The 27,013-nt window shown below is 46.6% G+C and overlaps 1 protein-coding gene across 2 annotated transcripts in view; it reads right to left on the reverse strand.

Annotated features, from left to right (window-relative positions):
• MCM3AP (minichromosome maintenance complex component 3 associated protein) overlaps window positions 1-27,013 on the reverse strand; it is a 622,263-nt gene that overhangs the window by 142,666 nt on the left and 452,584 nt on the right. For both annotated transcript variants that reach the window (XM_086956240.1, XM_086956239.1), the window contains one exon: window positions 18,356-18,620. In XM_086956240.1, coding sequence (XP_086812366.1) covers window positions 18,356-18,620 — 265 coding nt within the window. The remainder of the gene's footprint in view (window positions 1-18,355; window positions 18,621-27,013) is intronic.

Below are 27,013 nucleotides of genomic sequence, written 5' to 3' on the forward strand. Positions count from 1 at the left end.
CCATAGAAATTTTATATATATATATATGATGTGATCAAGGGCAGTTCCTGCCCGAAACGCGTCGTGCCTAACTTAACCTGAAAATGGATAATAAACTTCTTCTGTGACACTCGATGAGTTGTGTGGTGGTCCGTAATTTTCTGTGGTCAAAACCATTTCAAGCAGAAACCGACCGATTATTTATATATATATATATATATATATATATATATATATATATATATATATATATATATGTATATTCACCGAAAAAACCATAGGTTTCACACCAGTTATAGTTAGGTGGAAATTTTACTCGCATAAAACCATTGAAATTCCCACGTTATAGTTAGTTGGACTCACTATAACTTGCGCGTGCAATGCACTGCTGATGACGTCACATATTACATCACTCATGACACGGTCAGTGACATCAGTAAAATTTCCACCTAACTATTACTGGTGTGAAACCTATGTTTTTTTCAGTATGTGTATATATATATATATGTGTATATATATATATATATATATATATATATATATATATATATATATATATATATATATATATATATATATATATATATATATATATATATATATATATATATATATATATATATATATATATATATATATATATATATATATATATATATATATATATTTTTTTTATTAGCAGCCCGTCCCGACGATGTCCGGGTATGAATTGCTGCCGGCCAGTAGTATATTGTTTTGTAGGATTTCGTTTTGATAGCATTTCTTATCTGTGACAGGCCTGTGAAACGCTCCGATTCACAGTGCACTGCTGATGCAATTAAGAGTCCGCGTTCAGTAGTGTGTGAACTCGAGTTTCCCTACTTTATTTTTCCTTGCAATATTATATAGCGCGAACTCGACAACATGGCATGAGCACAATTTACATTACAGAAGAACACATTAATTGTGGTAGGCACGGGGAGACAAAGCGATTTGCCTGGAATCACAGGACGTTGAGCTGATGCCGAGATTCGAACGTAGCTCCCCAGCTCTAAAGTTCGCAATTCTCGAACTTGTGGCGGGAGGTGTGTCTAAAAGTGTATGTCGGTGCTGGCAATCAATGAGAGAGACCTGTGCATTTTTCAAATGGGTGGTGAAAAAATATAAGTATGTTGCTGGAGATGTGGGCCGCGTGCCACCAATGTACTTACCGGGGGAGGGTAAACACCCATTATTCCTCAACTTTCTCTCCGCATACCATCACTCCGCATACTTTCATTACGAAAGTACCATGACTCCGCAATGCCATTATAACGCATGGCATTACATTTTATATGCTTTTATCACGCATACATTTACAACGAAATTCGTTGTAAATGCATGAATGTTAAAAGCATGTTTTTTTAAAAATGTTTGGATAAGGTAAGTATGGGTATAGGGGTATATGTTTTGGGGTACTGAGCTATATGTTTTGGGGTGTTTGGATATTTTAAGGGTTCAGATATAGTTTTGGGTTATGGAGTGCAGGGGTAGTTTTAGGGTTTAGAGCTAGGTTTGGGTTTTGGGGTATAGGGGTATTTTTATGGATCAGGGGTAGGTTTGGGTTTTGGGATACAGGGGTATTTTAAGGATTCAGGGCTAGGTTTGGGTTTTGGGGTACAGGGGTATTTTAGAGTTCTGGGGTAGGTTTGGGTTTTGCGTTACAGGGTTATTTTTCGGTTTCAGGGCTAGGTTTGGGTTTTGGGGTACAGGAGTATTTTTAGGGTTCAGGGGTAGGTTTGGGTTTTGGGGTACAGGGGTATTTTAAGGGTTCAGGACTAGGTTTGGGTTTTGGGGTACAGGGGTATTTTTAGGGTTCAGGGATAGGTTTGGGTTTTGAGGTACAGGGGTATTTATAGGGTTCAGGGCTAGGTTTGGGTTTTGGGGTACAAGGGTATTTGTAGGGTTTATGGATAGGTTTGGGTTTTGGGGTACAGGGTATATTTATAGGGTTAAGATGGGTTAGTGTTTAAGGGTATTGGGGTATTTTAAGGAGTAAGGGTGGGTTATGATTATGGGGTGCAGGGGTATTTAAAGGGAGCAGGGTGGGATTAGTTTTTAGGGTGTAAAGGGTAATAAAATAAAATAATAAATACAAATATTATAAATAATGCAATATAAAAGAATAAGGGCCAGATGTAGGAGCCGAAATACCGGTCGGTAACGGCCGATTTCGGCCGTTACCGACCGGTATTTAGTAATTGGCATGTACGGGGCATATTTCACCCATTCGGTAAATTTACCGAATCGGTAAAATACCGAATCCGTATTTTTACCGATTCGGTAATTTTGAGATGTAGGTGGGACTCTTCTGACTCCCACAGGCCTTACCGAATCGGTATTTTACCACCCAATCCAATTGGGTGGTAAAATACCGATTCCAGGTGTGCATGCACATGTGTGCATGCACACCTATGGCATGTGACAGACAGACATGCCCTTAGGGCATATCTGTGTGACTCATGTCACACATGCCTGAAATCGGGGTGCTAGAGGGTGTCAAAGTGACACCCCCTGCACCCTTGCAACATTCGGTATTTACCAAATCGGTATTTACCGATTCGGTAATGCCCATTGATTCCTAACGGCTTCAATGCCCATAGGAATCAATGGGCATTACCAAATCGGTATTTACCGATTCGGTAAATACCGATTCTTACAGAATCGGTAATTCAATTACCGATTCTTCCTAAATCTCCCCCTTTCTATTTTACCGATTCATAAATACCGAATCGGTAAAATTCGGTATTTATGATTCAGTAAAATATACTTACCTACATCTGGCCCTAAATGTTTTAATTAAATTAAAACATGTGTGTATATATATATATATATATATATATATATATATATATATACACACATATATACAAACATATATTTGAGCTTTTAATAATGTACTTTTACAATGTATATGACTTTACCACACATGCATTTGCGTTATAATGGCATGCGTGATAAAGTCATATGCGTTGTAAAAGTTTTAGAAATAATGTCTTTGCGGAGTAAAAGTCCCACGTTATTAAAATTGCGGAGTGATGGTATGCGGGATGTTGGTTTGCGGAATATCATCACATATTCCCGGGGGGAGGGGGGGGGGGGAATAGTCCCTTTCTTGCTATTTCCATGGAGGCGGGCCTTGTGTCCGGATGTGCGTGGCGCAAGGCCTGTGCGCAACAGAAGTGGAAAATCTCCAGTGTGCGCTTCAGGCGTTACCGGAAGTTAAGGCAAGATTACATTTCCTGCACAATGGCCCCTGTTTGCGCTCCTTCCGGCCCTTGGGAATAGCGGGATGCCTGACCTCCATACAGTAAAGCAGGTGCACGTCACTGGGAGCGCGGGGCAAGCACACCCGGAGCTGGAATGTTCAGAACCTGGGAAGTAAAAACGATGAAATATTGGGCACAACGCTTGCTTTTTTTCCCGTAATCCCGCACCCCGCCCACGCCCCCAGCACACGATATGAGACATGGCATGTAGGGCGTAACGTACCACACGCCCCCAGCGTTTGTCACGCCACCAGCACACACCCACAGCACAACGCAGACACGCCAACAAGGTACTACTTTGCTGGCGCGGTTCTTTTACCTTTTAAATGTATATGGTGGGCGTCTGCATAGCCTATGTCCTTCTGCTGCAACTGCCCTTTCCAACACTGTATTGGGTGTTGTGATTGGTGCTGTGGTTCCTGAGATTACCCGCCTCAAAGGTTTGGGCTCTCTCTTTATTATATTAGTATTTGGACATAGAGGTCTATATTGATTCAGGAGCATTACCGACCAGGCTATACAGAAAGCCGACTGCAGGTAACACCGTCCTGCACGCGGCCAGCCAGCACCCCCATTATTTGATACGGAGCATCCCCTTTGGGGAGATGCTTCGTATCAAAAGAATTTGCAGTGACGAAATTGAGTGTTCCATAGCCATGGAAGCAAGTAAATTGCGCTTTCTGGCACGGGGTTACTCTGAGGGTGTATTAGCCAAGGCAATGGAGCGCTCTAATACTATTTCTAGAGCCCAGGCTTTAGCTCCTAAAATGGTGTCAACAACATCTCATTTAGACACCATTTCAGATTCCTCGAGAGTCATAGTCACCTTCAACCAACAACACAAGGAGATCCGGAAAATTTTCTGTCGGAACTGGAACCTGGTGACAGGGGACCCTGTCATTGGTGGTCTAGTCGGCAGAAGACCGGAATTTTCCTTTAGAAAATCTACCTCTATGTCTGATAGACTTGTCAAGAATCACTTGGAACAACCCATCTCTAAGACATTTATGACTTTGAGAAAGGGTTTCTTAAAATGCTCAAGTTGCAAAGCATGCAAAAATGGCTGCAGCAAATCACAGTATTCCACACCATTTAAAGATGACCCTCTACCCATTACCAAACACTCTCTTGCAAGACTGAGTTTGCAGTCTATGTGCTGCAGTGTCCCTGTGATCTCCGGTATGTAGGGAGCACCCGACTGCCGGTACACAGGAGGATACTGCAGAACATAAGAGCAATCACCAACAAGGATCAATCCTACCAAGTGGCGCGCCATTTTCAAAGCTCTCATGAGAGTGACCCCAAACATCTCTCTTATTATGTCATCGATTGCATATTGCCTCTCAAAAGAGGTGGCAATAGGGATGCACTTTTGAGGGTCCTGGAAACTCGCTATATTTTAGAATTGGACAGTCGTACCAGAGGGACTGAACGCCAGCGAGGATCTATATATCTGTTTATGAACCATCAGCATCTGTTATAACATCTAGGGGTATCATTCTACTCAAAACGACAGATTTAACAGGTATATCTCATGTTTTTTGGCAGCCACATGTGACTCTCAAACAGTCTCTCACTTTCTCTCTTTTTTCCATCAATTGCCCTGGCAAATAGCCGTGTTATAACATCAGTCAGGTAGTTTATTTGATAGGGAGGGGCTCCTCCCTCTACATTGTAATGATAACTTTTTCATAAAAATTACAGCAATCATCTGTAATTAACTATTTCACTGGCTGCACTTTGCACTTTATAATTCTATTTTGCACTTAGCTATAATATCTGCTCCTTGCTATGAAATGGGGAAAATATGATAATCTGCTCATGCTTACTGAGATTATTGTTTACATTTTGCACAAGACACTTTAATGTAGATCCCCACTTGGGATTTATTTTGTACAGGTTTTTAATCAGGAAACTTGGTCTTCGATGTAATGACATTAATATTGTGTGTAGGATATTTTATATATTTATATTTTTATTAATCTATTTATATATGTATTTATTCAATTGCTCAATGTTGCCCATGTGTACATATATGACATTACATGAAAGTACAAAGACCCACTTTGGGTTGTATTTGTGACCAGGAAGGCTTAAACTACATTTATAGTCCTTTCTTTGTTTCCTTGTTTGAAACTTGTTTGCATATGTAGGTGGATACGATTAGTCCTCCCTTTATGTCTATTATATAAATTTCCCTTTTGGCTTTGCGATCACATCATGTGATCAAGACAGTGGATACTGTCGAAAAGCGTAATGGCGGGCATGCTGAGCAAGAATAAGCTGAAATAAACTCACTTTGTTTGGCACCAAGAAAACGGGTTCCTCTCCGTCTTTTCCAGCCTGGTATAACGTGGCAGGGCTGGGGATTGCTTGGCGAGTTTCTTTTTCATAGATATATATATATATATATATATATATATATATATATATATATATATATATGTATCTTGTAACTTGCTGATCCTCATGTAAAGCGCTTAGATACCTCCGGGTCTAGCCAGCGCTATATAAAACTTTGCAAATAAATAAAAATAAATATGTCCGTCCGATTTCTGCTGCACAGGGCTGAGACACTCATGTCCAACAAATGTAAAAATATTGTAGACTATACGTACTGAGTTCCTGCTTATGCCAACACAACATGCTCTGATGAAATGGTCCTGTGTTGTAGGTCCTATTGTTTACACCAGATGGGAAGGGTGGGTTAGACATAGTCCATTAAATGACTGTTGTCCTTGCCCCCTAAGTCCTGTACCTAATATTGTCTTCCCCTCTTTATGATGTTTCATCTTGGAATTTGGAGTTTGCAATCATCATGCTGTTCTCCCCTCCTTTCTTGGTTAGACCATCGGCCCGGTTCCACCATACAGCTCTGTGTGTTCAGCATTTCCAGCCAGTCCCATGCTCGTAGTGGTTCGGTAAAAAAAAGTTACTTGTTGCCACCTAGTACCTTTAGCTGTGAAAAATATCATATATATTTCAGACTTTGGTCTCAGCAGCTTTTCTTCACGCTTTCAAAAGAGCAACTTTTTTATACGTGTATCGTGTAGTCGGGGAAAATCATCACTGGTGCAGCTACAATACGTATATCTTTGCTGCATCTCGCCTCCTGCAAAAGGGCATCCTATCATTGGCGAGTCTAAATATGACAGACCGAGGTGGCACCCCTGAAGGAGGTAGACGATCAATTGAGAAAAACCTGGATAGCCTCAAGGTTTAAATTCCACAGACATGCATTTCTCCAGGTAGAGATCTAGGCACTCTCCCTCTGCCCTCTCTGGCAGACCCAGAAGGTGTATTTTGTTCCTGCGAGAGCGCCCCTCTGCGTCTTCGCTCGAGTCTCCAGTGCTGACCTCTGTCAGAGTAACTGTTCCATGCCCTAGCCCAGGTCTTTCCATTCTTGGTTTGTCTTCTCCTCTTGTTTTTCCACCTGCACAACCCCTTCTACAGATCTGCACACACCATGCTCATGTCCACAGCCAGCCACAGCCAGCCTGTCTACCTTAGATTCAAGTGAATTCTGTGTCTCCTGAATAGCCTTCATAACATCGTGCAACATCGGGTCTTCTTGCCCGCCCTTTGGTCCTCCATAGCAGGGGGTGCCACCACCCTGGCATATTTATCCAGATTGAATTGGGTGGATGTTGGCTTGGGAGGTTAAGTATTAATCATTGCGCGTTATGGTGATGAATGCCTCTCTGTTACTGATCTACTTACACCATGCGTCCCACCAATGAATTCCAATGTCACTGGTGTGGCTGCCATGCGCCGCTGAACCATGGGGTTAGGGTGGGGCTACTCTTCTCTCTGTAGTGGGGCCGTCGGTCCGTATGCCCCTCGGGTACCCACCTGTGGTCGTGGAGGAACACGTAGAGGGCTGTCACTTCGCACTCCTGTTATGTTCATCATGCCAGCTCTCCGAGTCCGGGGTGCGCCTGGTCGTTCTCTGCAATTTGGGAGGGTGGCACTGCCGTGCCTCGCTTCGGTATGTACCCGCCCCAGCCCTACCTCTGGGCTCTCTGCTTTGTCCACAGCAGATGCGGACGGTGATCCACCAGCGCCAGTGGGTGGGGGGCCTCTCCTCTTATACCCCTCAGATCGCTCACCACTGCTGTGGTGTTGCGGCCAACTACTCCGGGTACTGATCCTGCCCAGGCACCATGTTGTAAGCAGGTGCAGTGGTCCACAAAGGGGGCCAATTTCTCGCGCCTGCAGTGCTGTATAGGATGAACTCTGGCAGCCGCCTTGTTGTAGGTAGTCGTAAAGATCGTAGCGATATACGTGGGGACAGATGTGGGATTTGATATCTATTTCAATACAGATTTTGGGCCGGGGTGGTCACAGCTTTTGGCTACATGTCTTCATGGCATTACAGCCAGCCACACCACTTATTTCTTTTTTACAGCTTTGTTAGAGTATACTGTATGCTGACCACACCTTTGCTGGTGTTCACACTTAGCAGAGAATGTAGAATATTTACTGGATCTTAGCTGAATGTATTACCAAGTTTGCAGTTACACTCAAGGAAAAAAACTTTTGGTGGGCATTAGTTTCTTTCGAACTTTCAAACAAAAGCACCTGAGCACCAGTTGCTTACAAATTAACTGCTCTGTAAAATTTTCAAATTTGCAGATGAAAGATAGAATCAATGGTCATCTGGTTGTTGTTCCCATGGAATTAATGTGTGCTGATTTAGTAAAATGCTCGGTTGTATGTCCAACTGCTTTTCTAGGTGCTTGATGGCTTTCTGAAATTCATCAATTTCATTGTCCTTAGTGCCTTTCTCTAGAGAGGAGGCAGTTGCTTGAATATTAATTGCCCTCTCAAAGCCTAGACTAATTCTAGGTAGAAATGTCTTTGGATTAATTGGGTTCAAAGAGGCACGAAAATAATTTGCTCTGCTGACAAGGACAAAGAAAAGGGGTGAAATCAACCCCAAACAAATATTAAGTAGAGTCTGGGCTCAGCAACCAACTCTGCAGCCGTTATCACATGTACCTCTAAAGCACTTCAGTTCTGCAAGACCTGCCCATTTCCACAGCAAATGAGCACAAACCTTCCACCTCATTTTCAAGTGCCCACATACCCTGAGCATCTAAAGCAAGTGCCCATATACCCTCATTTCTACATAACGTACGAAAAAGCCCTCCCTCAAAAGGTCCTTGTACTGTCCATAGAAGAAAGTGCAAACATGCCTTCAATCCCTTGCAGCAAGCACAAACTTTTTTTTTGTCTGTTTTATATAGCGCAAACTAGATCCGAGAAATCTGGTATCGGAGCGCTTTACATGAGCACCAGTTTTGATACAAATGGACATTCATTTTTGTTAGGCACGCTGAGAGTAAGTGATTTGCCCAGAATCACGGGATGTTGAGCGTTGTTGCCGAGACTCGAACCCGGTTCCCCAGCTTTTAGGTTGACCGCTCTACCTGTAAGGCTACATCCTCTCCCCAAACATTCCATTCACTGCTACAGGAAGTGTATGCATACTGCCAAATATTTCCACCAAGTGTTCACTTACCTCATGGTATAAATCTATCTACCTTTCAATTACTCAGAAACCACATCTAGAGAAAAGCCTAATACCTTTGAACCATTACCCAATGTCCCAAAGTAAGGGTGCACAGAACCTGGTACCTCAATAGCAAACACTCAGTAGTCATTATCAACAGTAATCCTCAGAGTCCACCACTTCAAAAAGTTTCAGCATATCTTTAAATTACTTCACAGTGTGCTCACATTCTGTGCAGCCATGGAAGTTGTAAATATACCCTTAACATCTATAGCAAATGTCCACATACCTCCAAATTCTACAGCCAGTCTTGTATACCCAGAACATCATGTTATGTGCCAATACCAAATGCACTCAAACACTGAAGAGCAAGTTACTTACCTTTAGTAACGCCTTATCTGGTAGAGACTATCTAGCAGCAGATTACTTACCTCAGAATTATCCCCAGGCATCAGGCTGAATCCTGACTTTTGTTTGTGTGCAGTACTGCTGTGCCCCGGCAGGTGGTGTCGTTTGGCTCTGCAAGGCATCGTTGGTATCATCTGTGCCAGAAGTCACAAGCGCTGTGCCTACATAGACACCACCCAGTATGCTGACGTCAGTTTCTTTTTTCAACTTTCAAAGCCAGGAGCGCTGAGCCACAAATTACACTGAGCACTGGAGTGGGGGCAAGGGTCCTGAGAAGGGTGTAGCCCTGTACCTATTAATCTGTTCTCAGAGAGGAAAGGATTGGTATGGAATGTGCAGCTAGGTAGAGTCTCTACTAGATCAGGCATTATTGAAAGTAAGTAACTTGTTCATCTGAAAGAGACTTCTAACCAAAGATTCCTTGCCTTAAAATAGATACCTAAGCAATTCCTATCTGGAGGTGGGTCTGCTAACTTAATTTATACTAGGAAGTCCTGCAGGACCGAACAGGCAAAGTACCTGTCCCGCAAACCCTCACTGTCCAGGAACTATGGCTTAGTGAACGTCTGCAGTGAGGCTCCTGCTCTGCCTGGAAGGTGTCCAGGGCCAAAACTTTGCATGCTGAGTGGCCGCAGCTCCCTCTGGGGTTGCTTCTTTGACAATGCGTGGCAGATCTTAATGCAGAGCATGATTCATTCTATATAGTCTGTTGCTGCACTGCCTTCCCATTTTTGGCTCTGACATATCGCACAAAGAGATGATCGCCCACCCGGATTTTGTGTGGTCAAGGTACAACCACAGCGCTCTCTTTGGGTCCTGACAGTGGAGTCTCTCCTCTTCCTTAGAAAGATGAGGCGGAGAGTGAAAAGTAGGCAAGGTGATGGATTGGCCTATGTGGAATGGGGTGACTACCTTCGGCAATAAAGATGCCTGAGTATGAAGTACCAGTTTGTCTGGGAAGAATGAGACGTATAGAGGCTGCGATGACAGCGCCTGCATTTTACTGACTCTCCGGGCAAATGTAATAGTCACTAGAACGGCTGTGTTGATGGTAAGAAGTTTAAGAGAGCAGGTATGAAGTGGCTCAATGGACGCACACACGCGAAAAGTAAGAACCAAGTTAAGGTCTCATTGGGACATAATGAAGGGAGCTGGAGGAAATAAGTTTTGCAAACCTTTAACCCCATTGGTTAAGTCCTCGGCTGCAGTGCTCCTGTGCGGAGTACGTAACCATTACGTCCTGGCACCCACCCATGGGGGAAGCGCTGGCGTACCCCCGTGGGTTACCCACATATATGTTCCCACCAGGGATGGCCTCGAAAGAACTTCTTCTGTCACCCCTAACCCCTTTGACGATCTGATGACATTGGCGCGTGCACGGCGTGCCGATGTAATCAGAGGGGGCCTGGGACGTACTGGAAGGCATTGTTTCCAGAGCATAGGAGGAAACAGTAAGTTTTTCCTCCTGGAGAGGATTGGGGAGGGCAAAAATGCACAAGGTGGCGAGAGGAAGGTGTTTTTTGCAGTGTATTCCTGCTGTGTGATCGTGGGGTGGGGCCACAAGCTCCACCTTTTTTATGAGGCATTAAAGCAGTTTCTGCCCTCCTTGAGGGGAGATAAGCCATATCTTTAGGCTGATCTGTTTCCAAGGGGGCATAAACCCACTAGACACCAAGGATAATGTAATTTGGTATGTGGGGGAGGGGCCCCTTAATTAAGGGGGCTCCCGCCTTTTTGGACATTATTTTTGCCATTCCTTTCCACCTCCCCTTGGGGGCAGATCGGCCATATTTTTAAGCCTATTTGCCTCCAAGGAGGGCAGAACCTCCCTAGACACCAGGGAAAGTCTGTGTGTATGTGTGTTTGTGTGAAGTGGAGCTTAGCTGACGGTCTGCATACACTGGTGCTTGGCTGGCGGTGTGTGTGTGGACTAGCACTTGGCTGGTGGTGCGTGTGGACTGGTGCTTGACTGGCAATGTGTGTAGACTGGGGCTTGGCTGGCGGCTGTGAGGATAAGCGCTTGGCTGGCGGGCATGAGGACTAGCGCTTTGCTGGTGGGTGTGAGGACTAGCGCTTGGCTGTCAGTACATGTGGACTGGCGCTTGACTGGCAGTGAATGTGGACTGGCGCTTGGCTGGCGGACATGTGGACTAGCGCTTATCTGGTGGTGCAGTGGACTAGAGCTTGGCTGGCGGTGCTTGTGGACTAGCGCGTGGCTGCGGTGCGTGTGGACTAGCGCGTGGCTGGCGGTGCATGTGGACTAGCGCGTGGCTGGCGGTGCGTATGGACTAGCGCGTGGCTGGCGGTGCGTGTGGACTAGTGCTTGGCTGGCGGTGCATGTGGACTAGTGCTTGGCTGGCGGTGCATGTGGACTAGCGCTTGGCTGGCAGTACATGTGGATGAGCACTTGGCGATGTGCGTGGACTTGCAGTGTTGGAGGCTGGTAGCCAGTATTTGTACTGACTAGTTTGAGGTGTGTTTCTCAGTTGTCTGAGGTTTGGGTGCATGGTGATGACATTGGTGTGTTAATCTTGCTGGTGTATGAGAGTGATGGGCCCGCTGTTTGTAAATGTAAGATTTGTGTTGGGCCGGCAGCTGGCAGTGTAAATGGTTTTCTGTGTATGACACATGAAAGGCATGTGTATGGACTGTAAAGCGGTTGATGCCTTGACGTGGCTTTGCAGCACAATACGTTTTGGGCTCTTACCTGTCACTGGGACTTGGCCCAACCATACAAATGAGGTAGCATTTTTATCGAGAGACCTGGGGAAATGCTGGGTGGTAGCAAATTTGTGTCGGGGTGTGATCCCACAACAACATTCCCACACAAAATGTGAGGTTTTTTTTAGCTAATTTTAGGTTTGCATGGGATTCTGGGTAAGAACACGTTGGGGGTTCCACACAAGCTGCACCTACCTGTACTCCCCTAGTTTTCAGAAATGTCTGGGTTTGGCAGGTTTCCCTGGATCGCCCTGAGCCCGGGAAAAATAAAACGCAAGTGACCTCCATGCAAAACTAGGTTGTTTTGTGACTGAATCTTTTTTTATATAAATCTTTTTATTAAACAGTCTCGACACAAACACAAATCACAGAACCATTTTGATTTACAGTAGAGTCAGGTAATACACAATATAGCAACACAGTTCATTGAAATTCACAGGGATGGGAGGTCATCTTCAGTAGCATCATGGGGTGTGTACATATATCTCCCCGGTAGGCGTTCCAGGGGGCCCAAACTTTAGACCATTTGCGGGGGCAGCCCCGAGCCACATAGACGGTCTTCTCTCTCAACATACACCAGTCTAGATCTTGTTCCCAGGCTACGACTGTGGGCGGGTGCGGGGCTCCCCAGAGCTGTGCGATATTTCTCTCTTGGCAATCATGCAGCCAAATGTAACCCATTTCGTTGTGTAGGCATTGAGGTCGGTAGGTTCCCAGATATTTGAGGTGCTTCCAGTCTAAGGTCTATCCCGAACACTTCACTCATGATCATGTGGATTTTGCACCAATATTCTTGGATTTGCTCACAGTGCCATAGTATGTGTATCAATGTGCCCAGTTTGTGCATCCCCTCCTACAAGAGCCTCCACAATATGTTTTAAGCTCTTCCCAGTCATGTGCACTTGTCACCAACACAAGTGAGGTAGCATTTTTATTGGGAGACCTGGGGGGCAACCTGGGTGGAAGGAAGTTCATGGCTTCCCTCAGGGTCCAGAGATTTCCATCACAGAAATGTGAGGAAAATGTGTTTTTAGACACATTTTGTGGTTTGTAAGGGGTTCTAGGTAACAGAACCTGGTGGGAGTCACAAGTCACCCCATCCTGGATTCCCCTAGATATCTAGTTTTCCAAGATGTGCAGGTTTGCTAGGGTTTCCCTAGGTGCAGACTGAGCTACGGCCCAAAATCCACAGCTAAGCACATTGCAAAAAACAAAATCCGTTTTCAGTGGAAAAATGTGTAGTGTCCACATTGCATTTTGGATGTTTCCTGTTGCGGGCATTAGGCCTACCCACTAAGTGAAGCACCATTGTTATCAGGATAATTAAAGGAACACAGAATATTAGAAGTGTTATTACCAATTGTCTTTCTATGCATTTCTGCCTTCCGGATGAAAGAAAGTGTGTAAAACATAAGTGATTTTGAAAAATGCCCTCTATTTCACATGTTAGTACGAGTACCCACAAATTCAGATATGTGCAAATCTTGTTCCCATTTTGGAAATACATAGGTTTCCTTAATACCCATTTTTCACTCTTTCTATTTAATCAAATGAAATGCTGTATACCTGGTAAACAATGAAAAACCATTGCAAAGTGAAGCTCAGTTATTGGCTCTGGGTACCTTCTTGGTGAACCTACAAGTCCTTTGTATCCCCGCAACTAGAAGGGTCCCGCAGACTTCACAGTATATTGCTTTAAAAAATCTGCCATAGTTAGAAGAAGTTACAGGTGAAAATGTAGGCACAAATGACTTTTTTTCAACTCAATTTCAATATATTTTTCTTTTAACTGTTACTTTCTATAGGAAAAACTTGAAGGATCCACACAAATGACCACTTACTGAATTCAGAATTGTATACCTTTTCCAGATCCATTATTGGTTTCACAGCAATTTCTATCATTAAATGGAAGGAGGCTGAAAGCACAAAAAGTAGGCTATGTACTACTAAAATGCCAAAAATGTAGAACATTTTTGTTTTCTGACTGTTCCTGAAAGCTGGGAAGAGGGCGATTGTAGCACTGCAATCCCTTAATTGATATCATTTGCAGGGAAAAACAGATGCTCTCTTCTGCAGCACTTTTTTAGCATGTCCTCTCCCCCCCACCCCCCCCCCCCCCAAAAAAAGCTTTAGTTGTATTTGGGCTAATTCCTCAGACCTCTCCAGGGGAATCCACAAACCCTGGGAACTTTTAGAATCCTCAGGATGTCGCAAAAAGGAAGGCGAAGCAATGATCGAAAGGACAGCCTGAGTGGAGAACAGATGGCCACGGTCAACAGCTAGGGATACCACACTCTCCCAGCCGAGTCTGGGGCCACAAGGATGACTTGGGTCTAGTCATTCCTGATCTTCTTGAGAATGCTAGGCAGGAGTGGAATATGCAGAAAGGCATACAGGGGTCCTGAGCTCCACTCAAGAAGAAAAGAGTCTCTGAGAGAGCCGCCTTGGAAACTCCAGCGTTGCAAAACTGCTGATATTTTGCATTCTCGCCAGTGGCAAACAGATCTCATCAAGGCTCTACCCACAGTTGAAAGAGAACATGCATCACTTCAGGCTGGAGACGCCACTCGTGATCCACTTGGCATCTTTGGCTGAGTTTGTCAGCTCTGGTGTTCTGAGATCCTGCCAGGTGTTGAACCACCAGGGAAATGCCCAGACACTCCAGCCATGTCCAGAGGAGTAGGGCCTCTTCACAAAAGGTCCAGGACTCTATCCCACCCTGGTTGTTGCAGTGCCATATGGCAGTGGTGTTTTCTGTGAGCACCTGCACTACCCTTCCCTTGATGGAGGGTAGAAAGGATTTTAATGCCAGTCAGATCGCTCTGAGGTCCAATAGGTTTATGTGGAGACTGTATTGCGCCGGAGACCAGAGACATGTGATCTCCACCTCTGCCAGATGGCCGACCCTTCCCAGGAGTGACACCTCTGTCACTACTGTTCGATCTGGTTGGGGAAGGGGTCTGCCGCTGACACAATCTATGTTTGTTAACCAACACAGCAGATCTTTTGCAGTGCCCTTTGAGATCTAGACCATGACAGAGATTCCCCTGATGCTGTACCCACTAGAACTTCAGGTCCCACTGCAGAACCCGCATATGCCAGCGGGCATGTGTCACAAGCAGGATGCAGGAGTCCATGAGGCCCAGCTCAGAGTCAGTCTCACCTAAATCCAGGATAAAAGCTGAAACATTGGTAGTATAGCCAGAATATCCTGTACTCGCTGTTCAGGAGAAAAAGCCAGGAACTGCACTAAGTCCGCAACATTTCCAATGAAAAAGTCAGAGAAGGGGTCAGGTGTGCCTTCTACACATTTATAGTGAACCCCAGCAGGTGCTGGAGTTTCTCTGTAGTCTGGAGGTGGGAGATGACTGCCTGGGGCAGGCCCGCCTTTAACAGCCAGTCGTTCAGATGGGGACAACTGGCACCACTAATCTCCGGAGATGGGCTACAACCACCGCCATCAACTTGGTGAACACCCAAGGGGCACTGGTAAGGCCAAAGGGGAACATGGTGAAATGCAAAGTGGTTACCATGAACCACAGCTACCCTCAGTGGGCAGGCAGGACAGAGATGTGGAAGTATGAGTTTTGCAATTCCAACGCTACCAACCAGTATCACAGGTCCAGGGCAAGCAGCACTTGAACGAGTGTGAGCATTTTGAATTTCTCTTTTTTCTGGAAGAAATTGAGATGGCACTGGTCTAGGGTAGGACGAAGGCCTCTGTCCATTTTGGGCACCAGAAAGTAGCGGGAACAGAACCCACAACCTACTTCTGATGCCAGCACCCTCTCTATGGCTATGTTGCCCAAGGGAGCCGTCACTGCCTGGCGGAGTAAGAAGATATGGTCAACAATCAGCCTGTTGCAAGTGGGTGCATGGGTGATGGAGTAGTCATGAAGGGGAAGGAGTTGCCCCTCTGGACAATATGTAGAACCCAGGGTCGGATGTTATCGATCTCAAGTGGTGCAAGTTTTGGAGTATCCTGTCTCCCACTGGGTGCCCATGATGGTCAGAGGGCAAACTAAAGAGGCTTGGTGGCTGCGGCTGCCGGGTAGGTGGTGAACTGGCCCGATCTCTGGGTACTTGATCCACGAGTTCTGTAGGAACAGTGTCCTCAGTCAAGCAGGTGCTGGGAAGCTTGGGTGTCGTAGTGGCTGGGCGGGTAGAGACGCGGCTGGAAGTCCCTTTTATGGCCATGAAATAGTGAAAGGCGCACTGGGGCTGACAAGGGACCAGGGAAAGGCCCAAGGACCTGGCCGTATCTCTGCTGTCCTTGAAACGCTTTAGTGCTGAGTGCACCTTGTCTTTGAAGAGACGGGAGCAATCAAAAGGCATGTCCATGAGAAAGGCCTGGACAGCCCACGAAAACCCAGTGGGTCGCAATCAGGCATGGAACCTAAGGGCCACAGACTAGGAAAGTGTTCTCCCTAGCGAGCCGGTTGTATCCATCCCACAGCGAATGGAGAACTTAGCTGCATCCCTCCAGTCAGCAAAAGCTTGGGAGAGTATGGCTTAGACCTCCTCCAAGACCATAGGCAGCAGATGCGCGATCAAGTCCCATACCGAATGGGAGTATTGGCCCAAAAGGTATGCAGAGTTCACCAACTGCAGGGCCAGGCTGGTGGAAGAATCATCTTCATTTCAAGGTATCCAGCCTTTGGGATTCCCTGTCCGGTGGGGTGATAGGGAATGTGTCAGGATTTACTCTGGAAATGGAGGCTCGGACCGCCAAGCTCTCTGGGGTGGGTAGCTGGGTAAGGAAGTTGGGGTCCCCTGGAGAGGTGCGAAGGCAGCAAGCAATTGCCCTATTCACAGGGTCCCTGTGCAGGGCTTGGACCAGACCCCAATTTTGTCATACGTGAGGGCTTCATTAAATGGGAGAAGCGGTTCTGAAGGGGTGACTCCCAGATGAAGCACCTCCGTCAAGATATTCATCTTGACAGCCACAGAGGCAAATGAAGGTCTAGGACCTCAGCCGCCCTCCTCACCACCATAGCAAATGAGGCTCCCTCCTCCATAGCCATGGCAGGAGGAGAGAGATAAGTAATCTGGGGAGGTGTCCAGCCCACTGGCATCTGCCAAATCTTCAGACCAGGTGTCCTCAGTGAGATCCAGGGGCTGGTATTCTTCAGGGTCCAGTGGCCCCTCCTATTCATCCCCAAGTCCTAGCCCATGAGATTAGGGCACACACTCCAATCCTGGAGAGAATGGCTCAGTTGGACAACAGCCACCCAGCTCTGTGTCAGAGTTGGGGGATGAAAATGGGGGCGGAGCCACAAGGATGTCAACAGTGGGCCAGTGTTGGGGAAGGTTGAAATGGCACAACGGGCACCGGTTCAGATCTGTCCATGAATCCAATAGGCCCAACTGGTGCCGGGGCAGACCCGCCAGTGGAAGACCAGTAAGGGCACGTCCAGAACCCGTGAGCCCAGAGGCATGCCAGTGGAGACAGGCACCCCAAATATGAGATGCATAGCCTCACAAAACTCTGAATTGGACGGGGTCGCTTCTTCTCCTGGAAACTCAGGTAGGTGCGGAGAGAGCACAGGTGCAGGTTCAACCGCAGAGCCAGGCCTCGAATGCGGACACTCTCTCAGCTCGTTGGATGATGGATGCGATAAAGTTGAAGACCTCTTCGACTTCTTGTCCTTTTAATGTATGCGTAACTTCCCTGAACGAGACGAGTGTTTGTAGAGGCTCCCTGGCTGATCCCATGACCCTCCCCTCGACTGGGATTGAGACCGTTGCTGCGTTGTCTGCCAAACTGCAATGAGCTTGAGGGACCGCCCCATTAAGGCCTTGGCATGCATGACGTGTCAATTGACGCAGGGGTTGCAGTTGTGGTCGAGCTTGAGGCACCAGTGGCAGACGGGGTGTGGGTCCGTCACTGACTTTTGCCAGTGACAGGCACCACGGGGCTTAAACCAAGCCTTCCTCATGGACATCCCTGCCACATCAGGAGACAATGTTTAAAAAATCTTTGCCAAAAGGCCAATCAAACGTCAGTTAAAAAGTGACTAGGGATAGCCCTCCCCGAATCTGGACTGACAGGCACGGAAAGAAAAAAACAACCTGTCATCAGCATGCTGTGGTGGCGCCTATATAGGCACAGCACACGTCACTTCCAACGCAGATGTTGCCATGTGGAGCCGAACGCCACCCACTGGCACGTAAGGGTACTACAAAGGAAAAGATTTCTGAATCCAGTCTGACGTGTGGGGATAATCCAATGGTTAGGAAGCTGCAGCTAGGAGCCTCTATCAGATACTCTTATGCAATGCTGCCACATTTGCTCGACATATACAGAAAATGCTAGGATTCACTTAACTATGACAATTGTAACATAATCCCTTCAAATCTTCAGTAAGTGTCCACATAGTCTTGCCAGCTCTACAGCAAAAGCCCATATTCAGTGTTCCCTTTATCTCACAGATTAGCAACATACCTTCCTCCACCTCGTCTTGTCGGTTCAAGGATGGCTCCTCCTGGCTGGGTACGAGTATAACCAGTGGAACAACAGGGTGAAATGGCTTGGCCTGCAACAACTGCTTGAGCTGCAGGAGTGCAGATAGCCAGTAAACATCCTCTTCAGCCAGATCCTGCGAGCCGATACCTGCCGGCAGCAGCATTACCAAACCACTGGTGCCCAGAAGATCCTTACGGGTCTCAGACTCGTCGAGCTCCACATTGCTAAGTGTCCCCACAGCAGTCTGTTCACAAACAAATGACATAGGACATTAATGCAGAGAAAAAAATAGAATTTATTTAGGCGGAAAGGCACAAATGCAATATTCACTCCTAGAAAGGGGTAAAATGCCCAGTAACTTCTTAGCTGATGTTACTACGTTGAACCATCATTCAGTCTGTAGAGTGGTCTTACAAACGTCAAAGCTTTGGGGGATTGTCAGTAAAATCGGAAAAGGCTTCCGCCCAATTTGTGCAATACCCATGCAGCTCATAGGAAGTCTTGGTGAGCGATTACCTTCAAGACCCAGACTATTGGCCACAGTGCTCTACGATGACAAACCACAGGATAACTAAAATATATTTCTCATATTAGAACCTACAACAATTTCATAAAAAAATTCTCAGCACTTTACAGTATGGGGGTATCTTGTTCTGAGGCATAAGAGAGAAGCACAGAGTACAGCAATAAAAAGTAAAGCTTTATTATTTGGACATACTTGCACAGTGTCCATGCCCTGTCTCATGGCTCCAGATTGCCTTACTGCCCAATTTAACGTTAAGTTACACTGATGAGAATTGCAAACAGATTGACGTGAAGAAGAGGGAATGAAGAAAGAGCAGTGCGAAAAAAGGGTTTTTTGGTCTCAGAGTACCGAAGTTAGCACAGCAATATATAAGTTTTTAATAATTCATGCAAGACAATTTTTAAGAAAGCATGGGACATGGACAGCAGTGACCACAAGAACGAGCACAGCCAAAAATGTTCTTCAATATGGCTTGCAAAAACAGAGTGGGAAATGTCCAGAATACAGTGTGACTAGAACACTCGAGGGAAGGGGGCAATCGTTACAGGTAATCCCAATTAAAAATAATGTTTTAAAAGGCCACAGTAACTACCTAATCCTAAATGCATGACCCTAAATGTTTGGTAAGAAAAGCTGAATTGTATAGCACTCCCAGTTTCAAGAGTAAAATTCAACAGACTTCAGAGAAGAACAAGTTACTTACCTACAGTAACTCTCTTTCTGGTAGCTACTCCATCTAACTACAGATTACTCACCTTTTGAAATCCAGCAGACATCAGACAGGAGTTGGAAACGTTCCAAACAATTGCTCTTGGATGCTGATAGGACGCGCCAGTGGACTCCACCAGCAGATTCATCCCTCACCAGAAGAGGCAATGCAGAGCCTTACACAGACACCTCCCTTGTGCACTGATGTCAGTTTACAAAAAAACATGCTGCACGCTTAGGCGTGGAGCATCAGTGATGAACAAGTTAATTACTTTCAGTTATGCTCTTTCTGCCGAATACTCTAACTGCAGATTCTTCAGCTTTCTACTATTTCTAGGCACTAGACTGGACCTGGAGATTTTACCAGCAATGTTGCGCATGCACCAGTCAGGGCCGTTTCTAGGTGTTTTGCCGCCTTTTTGCACTCCACACCTTCCCAGTTCAGACATGGCCATATGCAAATCAGTCTGACCCTGTGCCTCATGGGAACAGTTCAGCCCGAACTGCCAAGCCATGCCTTCCCTGGACCGGAAACAAGCTTCCGAGGAGTGAGTGTTTGATTGATTTAGATGCTCCGTCCATCACCACCCCTTTTTGTACCGCTACACAAGCACTATTGGCGTTGGCAATGTGTTTTTGCCATGTTGTATACCAGTGTGGCTGCTTTTCAACACAGCTAGAAGTTAGTGGCGTGCAGTGTCCTACAGTGGAGGGGGGGGAGTAGAGTGCTGTACACTGGATTTGTTGGAGTAGAGTGTCGGAGAGTGGAGTAGGGGGAGTAGAGTGTTGCATAGTTGAGTGGATCAGTGGCAGAGAGTGTCGTGGAGTGGAGTGGCGTAGAGTGGAGTGGCGTAGAGTGGCGTGGCGTAGAGTGGAGTGGCGTAGAGTGGAGTGGCGTAGAGTGGAGTGGCGTAGAGTGAAGTGGAGTGGCGTGGAGTGGAGTGGCGTGGAGTGGCGGGGAGGCAGAGTGGGGTGGCAGAGTGGGGTGGCAGATTGGGGTGGCAGAGGGGGGTGGCAGAGGGGGGTGGCAGAGGGGGGTGGCAGAGGGGGTGGCAGAGGGGGGTGGCAGAGGGGGGTGGCAGAGGGGGTGGCAGAGGGGGGTGGCAGAGGGGGGTGGCAGAGGGGGGTGGCAGAGGGGGGTGGCAGAGGGGGGTGGCAGAGGGGGGTGGCAGAGGGGGGTGGCAGAGGGGGGTGGGGCGGAATAGGAGAGTGGGGTGGAATAGGGGAGTGGGGTGGAATAGGGGAGTGGGGTGGAATAAGAGAGTGGGGTGGAATAGGGTAGTGGGGTGGAATAGGGTAGTGGGGTAGAATAGGGTAGTGGGGTAGAATAGGGTAGTGGGGTAGAATAGGGTAGTGGGGTAGAATAGGGTAGTGGGGTAGAATAGGGTAGTGGGGTAGAATAGGGTAGTGGGGTAGAATAGGGTAGTGGGGTGGAATAGGGTAGTGGGGTGGAATAGGGTAGTGGGGTGGAATAGGGTAGTGGGGTGGAATAGGGTAGTTGGGGTGGAATAGGGTAGTTGGGGTGGAATAGGGTAGTGGGGTGGAATAGGGTAGTGGGGTGGAATAGGGTAGTGGGGTGGAATAGGGTAGTAGGGTGGAATAGGGTAGTAGGGTGGAATAGGGTAGTAGGGTGGGATAGGGTAGTAGGGTGGGATAGGGTAGTGGGGTGGAATAGGGTAGTGGGGTGGAATAAGGTAGTGGGGTGGAATAGGGTAGTGGGGTGGAATAGGGTAGTGGGGTGGAATAGGGTAGTGGGGTGGAATAGGGTAGTGGGGTGGAGTGGGATGGAGTGGATGGAGGTAGTGAGGTGAATTGAACTGGAATAGATTGGGGTGGATTGGATTGGGGTACAGTGGGTTGATTGAGTGGAGTGGATTGGACTTGGTATAGACTGGATTGGATGTAGTGGGATAGAGTAGATTGGTTTGGGGAGGGGTGGATTGGATTAGAATAGGGTGGTTTGGAGTAGAGTGGCGGTCCATCTCCAGGTCAGAGTTCCCCTACTCTCCTGGGTCCCAGTGTGTGGAATAGTCTGACAAACCTCTGGCCAAGTACTCCTCTCTGCCCAAACCTCTCACTTCGCCTGCTGGTGCGAAGATGTAGTCTAATCTGGAGAATACCTCAGGGGCTCCGGAGTTGTAGGAATACATATGATTAATGGGGTGGTGTCTGCACCAAAGGTCTGAGAGGCCCATTGTGCCAGTGAAGCCTGTCAGAACCGTCTCCTTCTGTTGTCCCTTAATCAGGCTGGTACAGTCTAGGGTCGGGCCCATTACACCATTAAAGTCGTCCCTGAATATGTGGAAGGAGGAACCAGCCTCCAACAAAAATCGCCGCCACCGCATCCAGGGTCACCTTTTGAAGTCTTGGGGGCATAGACACTGACTAAAGTAATGTCTCTCCGACCCTAAGGTCTCTTCACTGCCGCATCCCACTTGAGTTATCCCATGTTCTCTCTATGTGAAAGAGAGGGGTCTTGAATGAATTAAAAGGCATTTATAGAGCGCATAGGTACCCTGAGGTCTTCCTGACAAAGATGAATGTGAGAAGTTGGCCTGGTATGTGATGTTCACTATTCTAGTGAATACCTTGCACCAGTCCAAATCGACCCTTATGGTGATTGGTTGTAAGTCAACCTTATAGACCAGCTATCCTATTGGTAGCATGGACAAAAGCAGTCTTAGGCTAAACTCAAGAGGGCATGTGAAGTCAGCTGTTTTACCATATGCAATCCTTTTAATACCAAATGAAAGGACACCACACAATTTATATAGTATGAAATATATGTATTTATTACTAGAATAATCCTCTGCACTCTTTATGAGGGCAGAAGCACAAGCGTTAAACAAAGAACTTCATATAACATACAAAAGTTGCACAAATATGGATAGGCCCTGGTGGCCCCTAAAACCATATACTAAAGTAGTGGTATAAGAACCATGTCACGAACAATGGTAAGGCCTAGGGCCTTGAGAATCTCTGGGGCTACACTGGACTAACAGAATTTAGGACGGGGGAGGCCCACAGGATGCGGGTGCAGTGTCTACAGGCACACGCGTGCACCAATAAAAGTCAATGGTGCGTAAAAGTTAGAAAGTTGCAGATTTGGAAGTCTTCTGACTGGACTAGAACTTAACCACTTAAAACTAGGACACTAGGGATGTAAATCTCTACAGGAGCACCGTAGTACCCTCGTTACCTCACCCACAGGAAGCGGGTGCATAGGTGTCAAAGTGCGTCGGGTTTTGTCGTGGAGTTCTATGGAGCCTTGGTGAAAAGATGCTGCAGGCGACCAGGAGAGAAGAGTACGGTTGGATCCAAGGGTGGATCGAAGATGTAGGGTAACTGAAAGCAGAGGGGACAGAGTCTGGGTCACCAGGAAGGAACCAGGCGATGTCGGGTTGCGATCAGGTGATGTCGTGAAGTTTGTCTCCGCAGCCACCTGGACCAGGAAGTATCGACGACGACAACCAGGAGGTGGACACGGACTGTCCCACGAAGGCTCTCGCTGTCGGCGGTGTCGGTTCTCGATTCGGAGTCAACAGGCCTTGGCAAATGCAACCCACGCAGGAATCGGAGATGGCTTCTGGATCAGATCAGCAAGGTCTGAGGGGCTGCTCCTTTTCCGGGGAGCAAGTGCCAGTCTGGAGCAACCAGACCAGCAGTGAACATTCGTAGGTTCGTCGTCACAGAGGCCACTAGCCAACGGGCAAGTGACCGGACAGACGCGTCGAGCAGGAAAATGCAAAAGGGCCCCACGCAGCACTCTGTGAGTGTGGAGAGGTGATCTTTGTTGCAAAAGCTGCTCGGGGCTGGGGCTTCTCAATCCCCAATGCACAGCTTCGAGGGTGCCTCGTGAGCTGCACAGAAAGCACTTCGCTGGCTTTCCAAGATGGCCGGTCCCACGTCTCATCCACGGGTCTCAGCTTTGCTGTGGCTGTGGATCGGGCTGTTGGATGTCTGGAAGTTCGGTTCTTGTCGGTCTCTGTTGTTGAGCTCCGGCGGGAGCAACAACAAAGAAAACCTTTGAGCTGTAGTGTAGTTCCTATTTTCCCAATAGGCTCTGCGCTTTGGAATAACAAACAATAGTTTAGACGTAGGACTGAGGTCGACTAGGTCTCTATTGAATATGTTCGACTTAATTAGGTTTGCCAGCTAGCTCAGAGGTCACTAGAAACTTTCTCGAATGAACAGGGAGGAGTTAACTTCCGTGATTAGACAAGAAGGGATTAGCTTCTGACAACCGCATAAACATGACAACGTTGCTCCCCCAGAATAAGGAGTATATCTCCAGAGTCGTGTGAAAACAATAGATAGCTATTTCACTCAGTCAATCGTGCATACTTAGTTTCACCAGAGTGCAGAGAAATAGAGAGACAGGCGTTTTCAATAAAAGGTGTCATTTATTGAGCAGTCTTCTTTCTCATGCAAGAGAAGTGAATTGCTACAATTGCAATAATTGTCATGAAGTAAAGTGTGTACAGTAAAAGGAGTATTATGAAATAATACTATAAAAGCATTGATATGGTTTCTGAGCCATATGATACTTAAAATGTGTAAAATATATTAAATTACATACAATGATAAAAGTTGACTAAACGTACTCAACTGATGTTTCTAAATACGCCTACCCCAGTGTACCCAACCTAAGCCTAGTACGTGGGAAGGAGTAGAGGAGTTTTTAAGTTAAGTTAGTTTTGCCAAGAATCTGACTCAAGAATTCTCTAAGGATCTAATCATCTCCGTACCTTGGTTTTAGAATAAAGGAGGTCTTGTATCTCGCTCTCAGGACTCGATCTCCCAGTAACCCGCAAGGGTGACTGGAAACACTGGAGCTGAATTTTCTCGGCAGGAGAAAAAGACAGCGTCTTTCTCAGTGCGTCAAATGGAAGGGACGGCTTCCTTCGGCACTCGCATCAGCTGGGCTTCGGATAAGTAGATAGCCGCTCTGCTCCAAACCACTGTGTCAGGGGTGGGGAATTCCTATCTCCCGACGCCCGAGACATCTAGATTTCTTAGGAGGGCAAGAGGTTTTAATTTGTATTTTGTCCAAAGGACAAGTAGACAGTTTTATGGTAATCTGATACACAGCTGTTCAACCCTGTAGGTCACAGCCAGTTAATAAGATGCTCTGAGCAGTTTATTGGCAGTGAAAGGGTGAATGCAAAAGCTGGGGCCTGCACTTTAATTTCCCCAGAACAGAACAACAAAATGATAAAGCAGAGCTGCTCGTGTAGCTTCCAGGCCCCATGTAAGAGGCTGTCTTATATGCCTCTTGGCCCCTTGCTCTGACTTGAACTGTATGACCCCTGCCTTGTATTCTCTGCTCCACTCCTGGGCCTCATCTTTAACTCACTTTGCTTTCCCTTCTCATGCACCCCCTTCCTTTGCACTTTGCCTTTCCTGTACACCTTATGTTACACCCGGTGCCTGAACCTGCTCATCCCAATTAGCCGCCCTCTCTGTCATCTCTGACCCGTTCCCCTTGGCCTCTCATATCTTACACATCGAGGGCTTACATTAAAGCTCATTAGTTTCCCCATGGGCTTTCATGCAGGCCTAAGGCCACCCCCAATTCTGTCCTTGCACTAGGCCTCTCATGTCACTTTGTGCCTGCACCAGGGGCATTGTGAACACACTGCTGTAGAAACTACAGCAGCTGTGAACTTTTTGATGGGCCTCTTCAGTCTGCTGGTCCGCAGACAAAGGACCATAATGGACTTGAAAGGGTGGGTAGGTGAGTGAGTGATAGGGTGGATGAATAGATGCATGTATGAATGAGTGAAAGGGTGGATATACAGATGCATGGATAAATACGTGCAAGAGTGGATGATAGATGCATAAATTAATGAGTGAATGGGTGAATGGATAGATGCATGTATGAATAACTGAAAGGGTGGATGTATAAATGCATGGATGAATACGTGCAAAAGTGGATGATAGATGCATACATTAATGGGTGAATGGATAGATGCATGGATGAATGAGTGAAAGGGTGGATATACAGATGCATGGATGAATACGTGCAAGAGTGGATGATAGATGCATACATTAATGAGTGAATGGGTGAATGGATAGATGCATGGATGAATGAGTGAAAGGCTGGATGGATGGATGAATGAGTGGAGCGTAAGGGTGCATTTTTAAATCCATAAATGGATGAATGAGTGAAAGGGTGGATGGATAGGTGCATGGATGAATGAGTGGATGGATAGGTGCATGGATGAATACGTGAAAGGGTAGATGTATAGATGCATGGATGAATACGTGCAAGAGTGGATGATAGATGCATACATTAATGAGTGAAAGGGTGAATCGATGGATGAATGAGTGAAAGGCTGGATGGATAGATGGATGAATGAGTGGAGTGAAAGGGTGAATGGATAGATGGATGAATGAGTGGATGGATGTAAGGATGGATGTGTGAGAATGGGAGGAAAAGAGCAAGGGTGAATGAAGGGATGGGTGAGTGGATGGATAGGTTGAAAGTGGATTGATGAGTGAAAGGATGGACGACTTACTGAAAGGGTGGATAAATGGGTGAGAGAGTAGATGAATAGATAGCTGACTGGGTGAGGGATGGATGGGTGGGTGGCTGGGTGGACGGGTTGACGGATGGCTTGGTGGGTGGAGAGTTGAGTGTAAAGGTGGATGGAGGGATTAGTGAAAGGGTGAATGGATATATGAGCGAAACGGAAGATGGATGGGTGAAAGGGTGGATGGATGAGCGAAAGCATAAATGGATGAAGTGAAAGGGTAGGTGGATAGATGAGTGAAAAGGAGGATGGATGGGGTGGATGGATGCAGGGATGAGTGAAAGGATGGATGAATATGAGTGAAAAGGAGGATGTGTGGGGTGAAAGGATGGATGGATGAGCAAAAGGATGGATGAGTGAAAGGAAGGCGGGATGGATCAGTTTGATCGATAGGTTTGGAGATGGCAGGATAGGCGTTAGCAGCTACAGTAGAGGTGGTGGAGCTCTTGATGGGCCTCTTCTGTCTGCAGCTCGGCAAAGACTTGTAATTAATTTGAAAGGATGAATGGATGTGTGGGTGAAAGGATGAGTGAGTAGAAGTGTGGCTGGCTAGATGGATGGATGGATGAATGAGTGACCGGGATGGTGGATGGACAAAGGATGTTATAATGAAGGAAAGGGTGAATGAGTGGATGGGTTACAGGGTGTAAGGATTCGAGAGCGAAAGGATGGATGAATGTAAAGGATAAATGGATGGATTGATGGATGAGTCGAAGGGTGGGTGGAAGGATGAGTGAAAGGGAGGGTGGATATATGAAGTGAATGGAAGGGTATATAGATGGAGTGAAAGGCAGGGTGTATGGATGAGCGAATGGATGGTTGAAATGGATAGGTTTGGAGATGAATGGGTAGGTTTGGATATGGATG

This window comes from Lissotriton vulgaris, chromosome 2_1 (assembly GCF_964263255.1).
Source record: "Lissotriton vulgaris chromosome 2_1, aLisVul1.2, whole genome shotgun sequence".
In the NCBI taxonomy this organism is placed as follows: Eukaryota; Metazoa; Chordata; class Amphibia; order Caudata; family Salamandridae; genus Lissotriton; species Lissotriton vulgaris.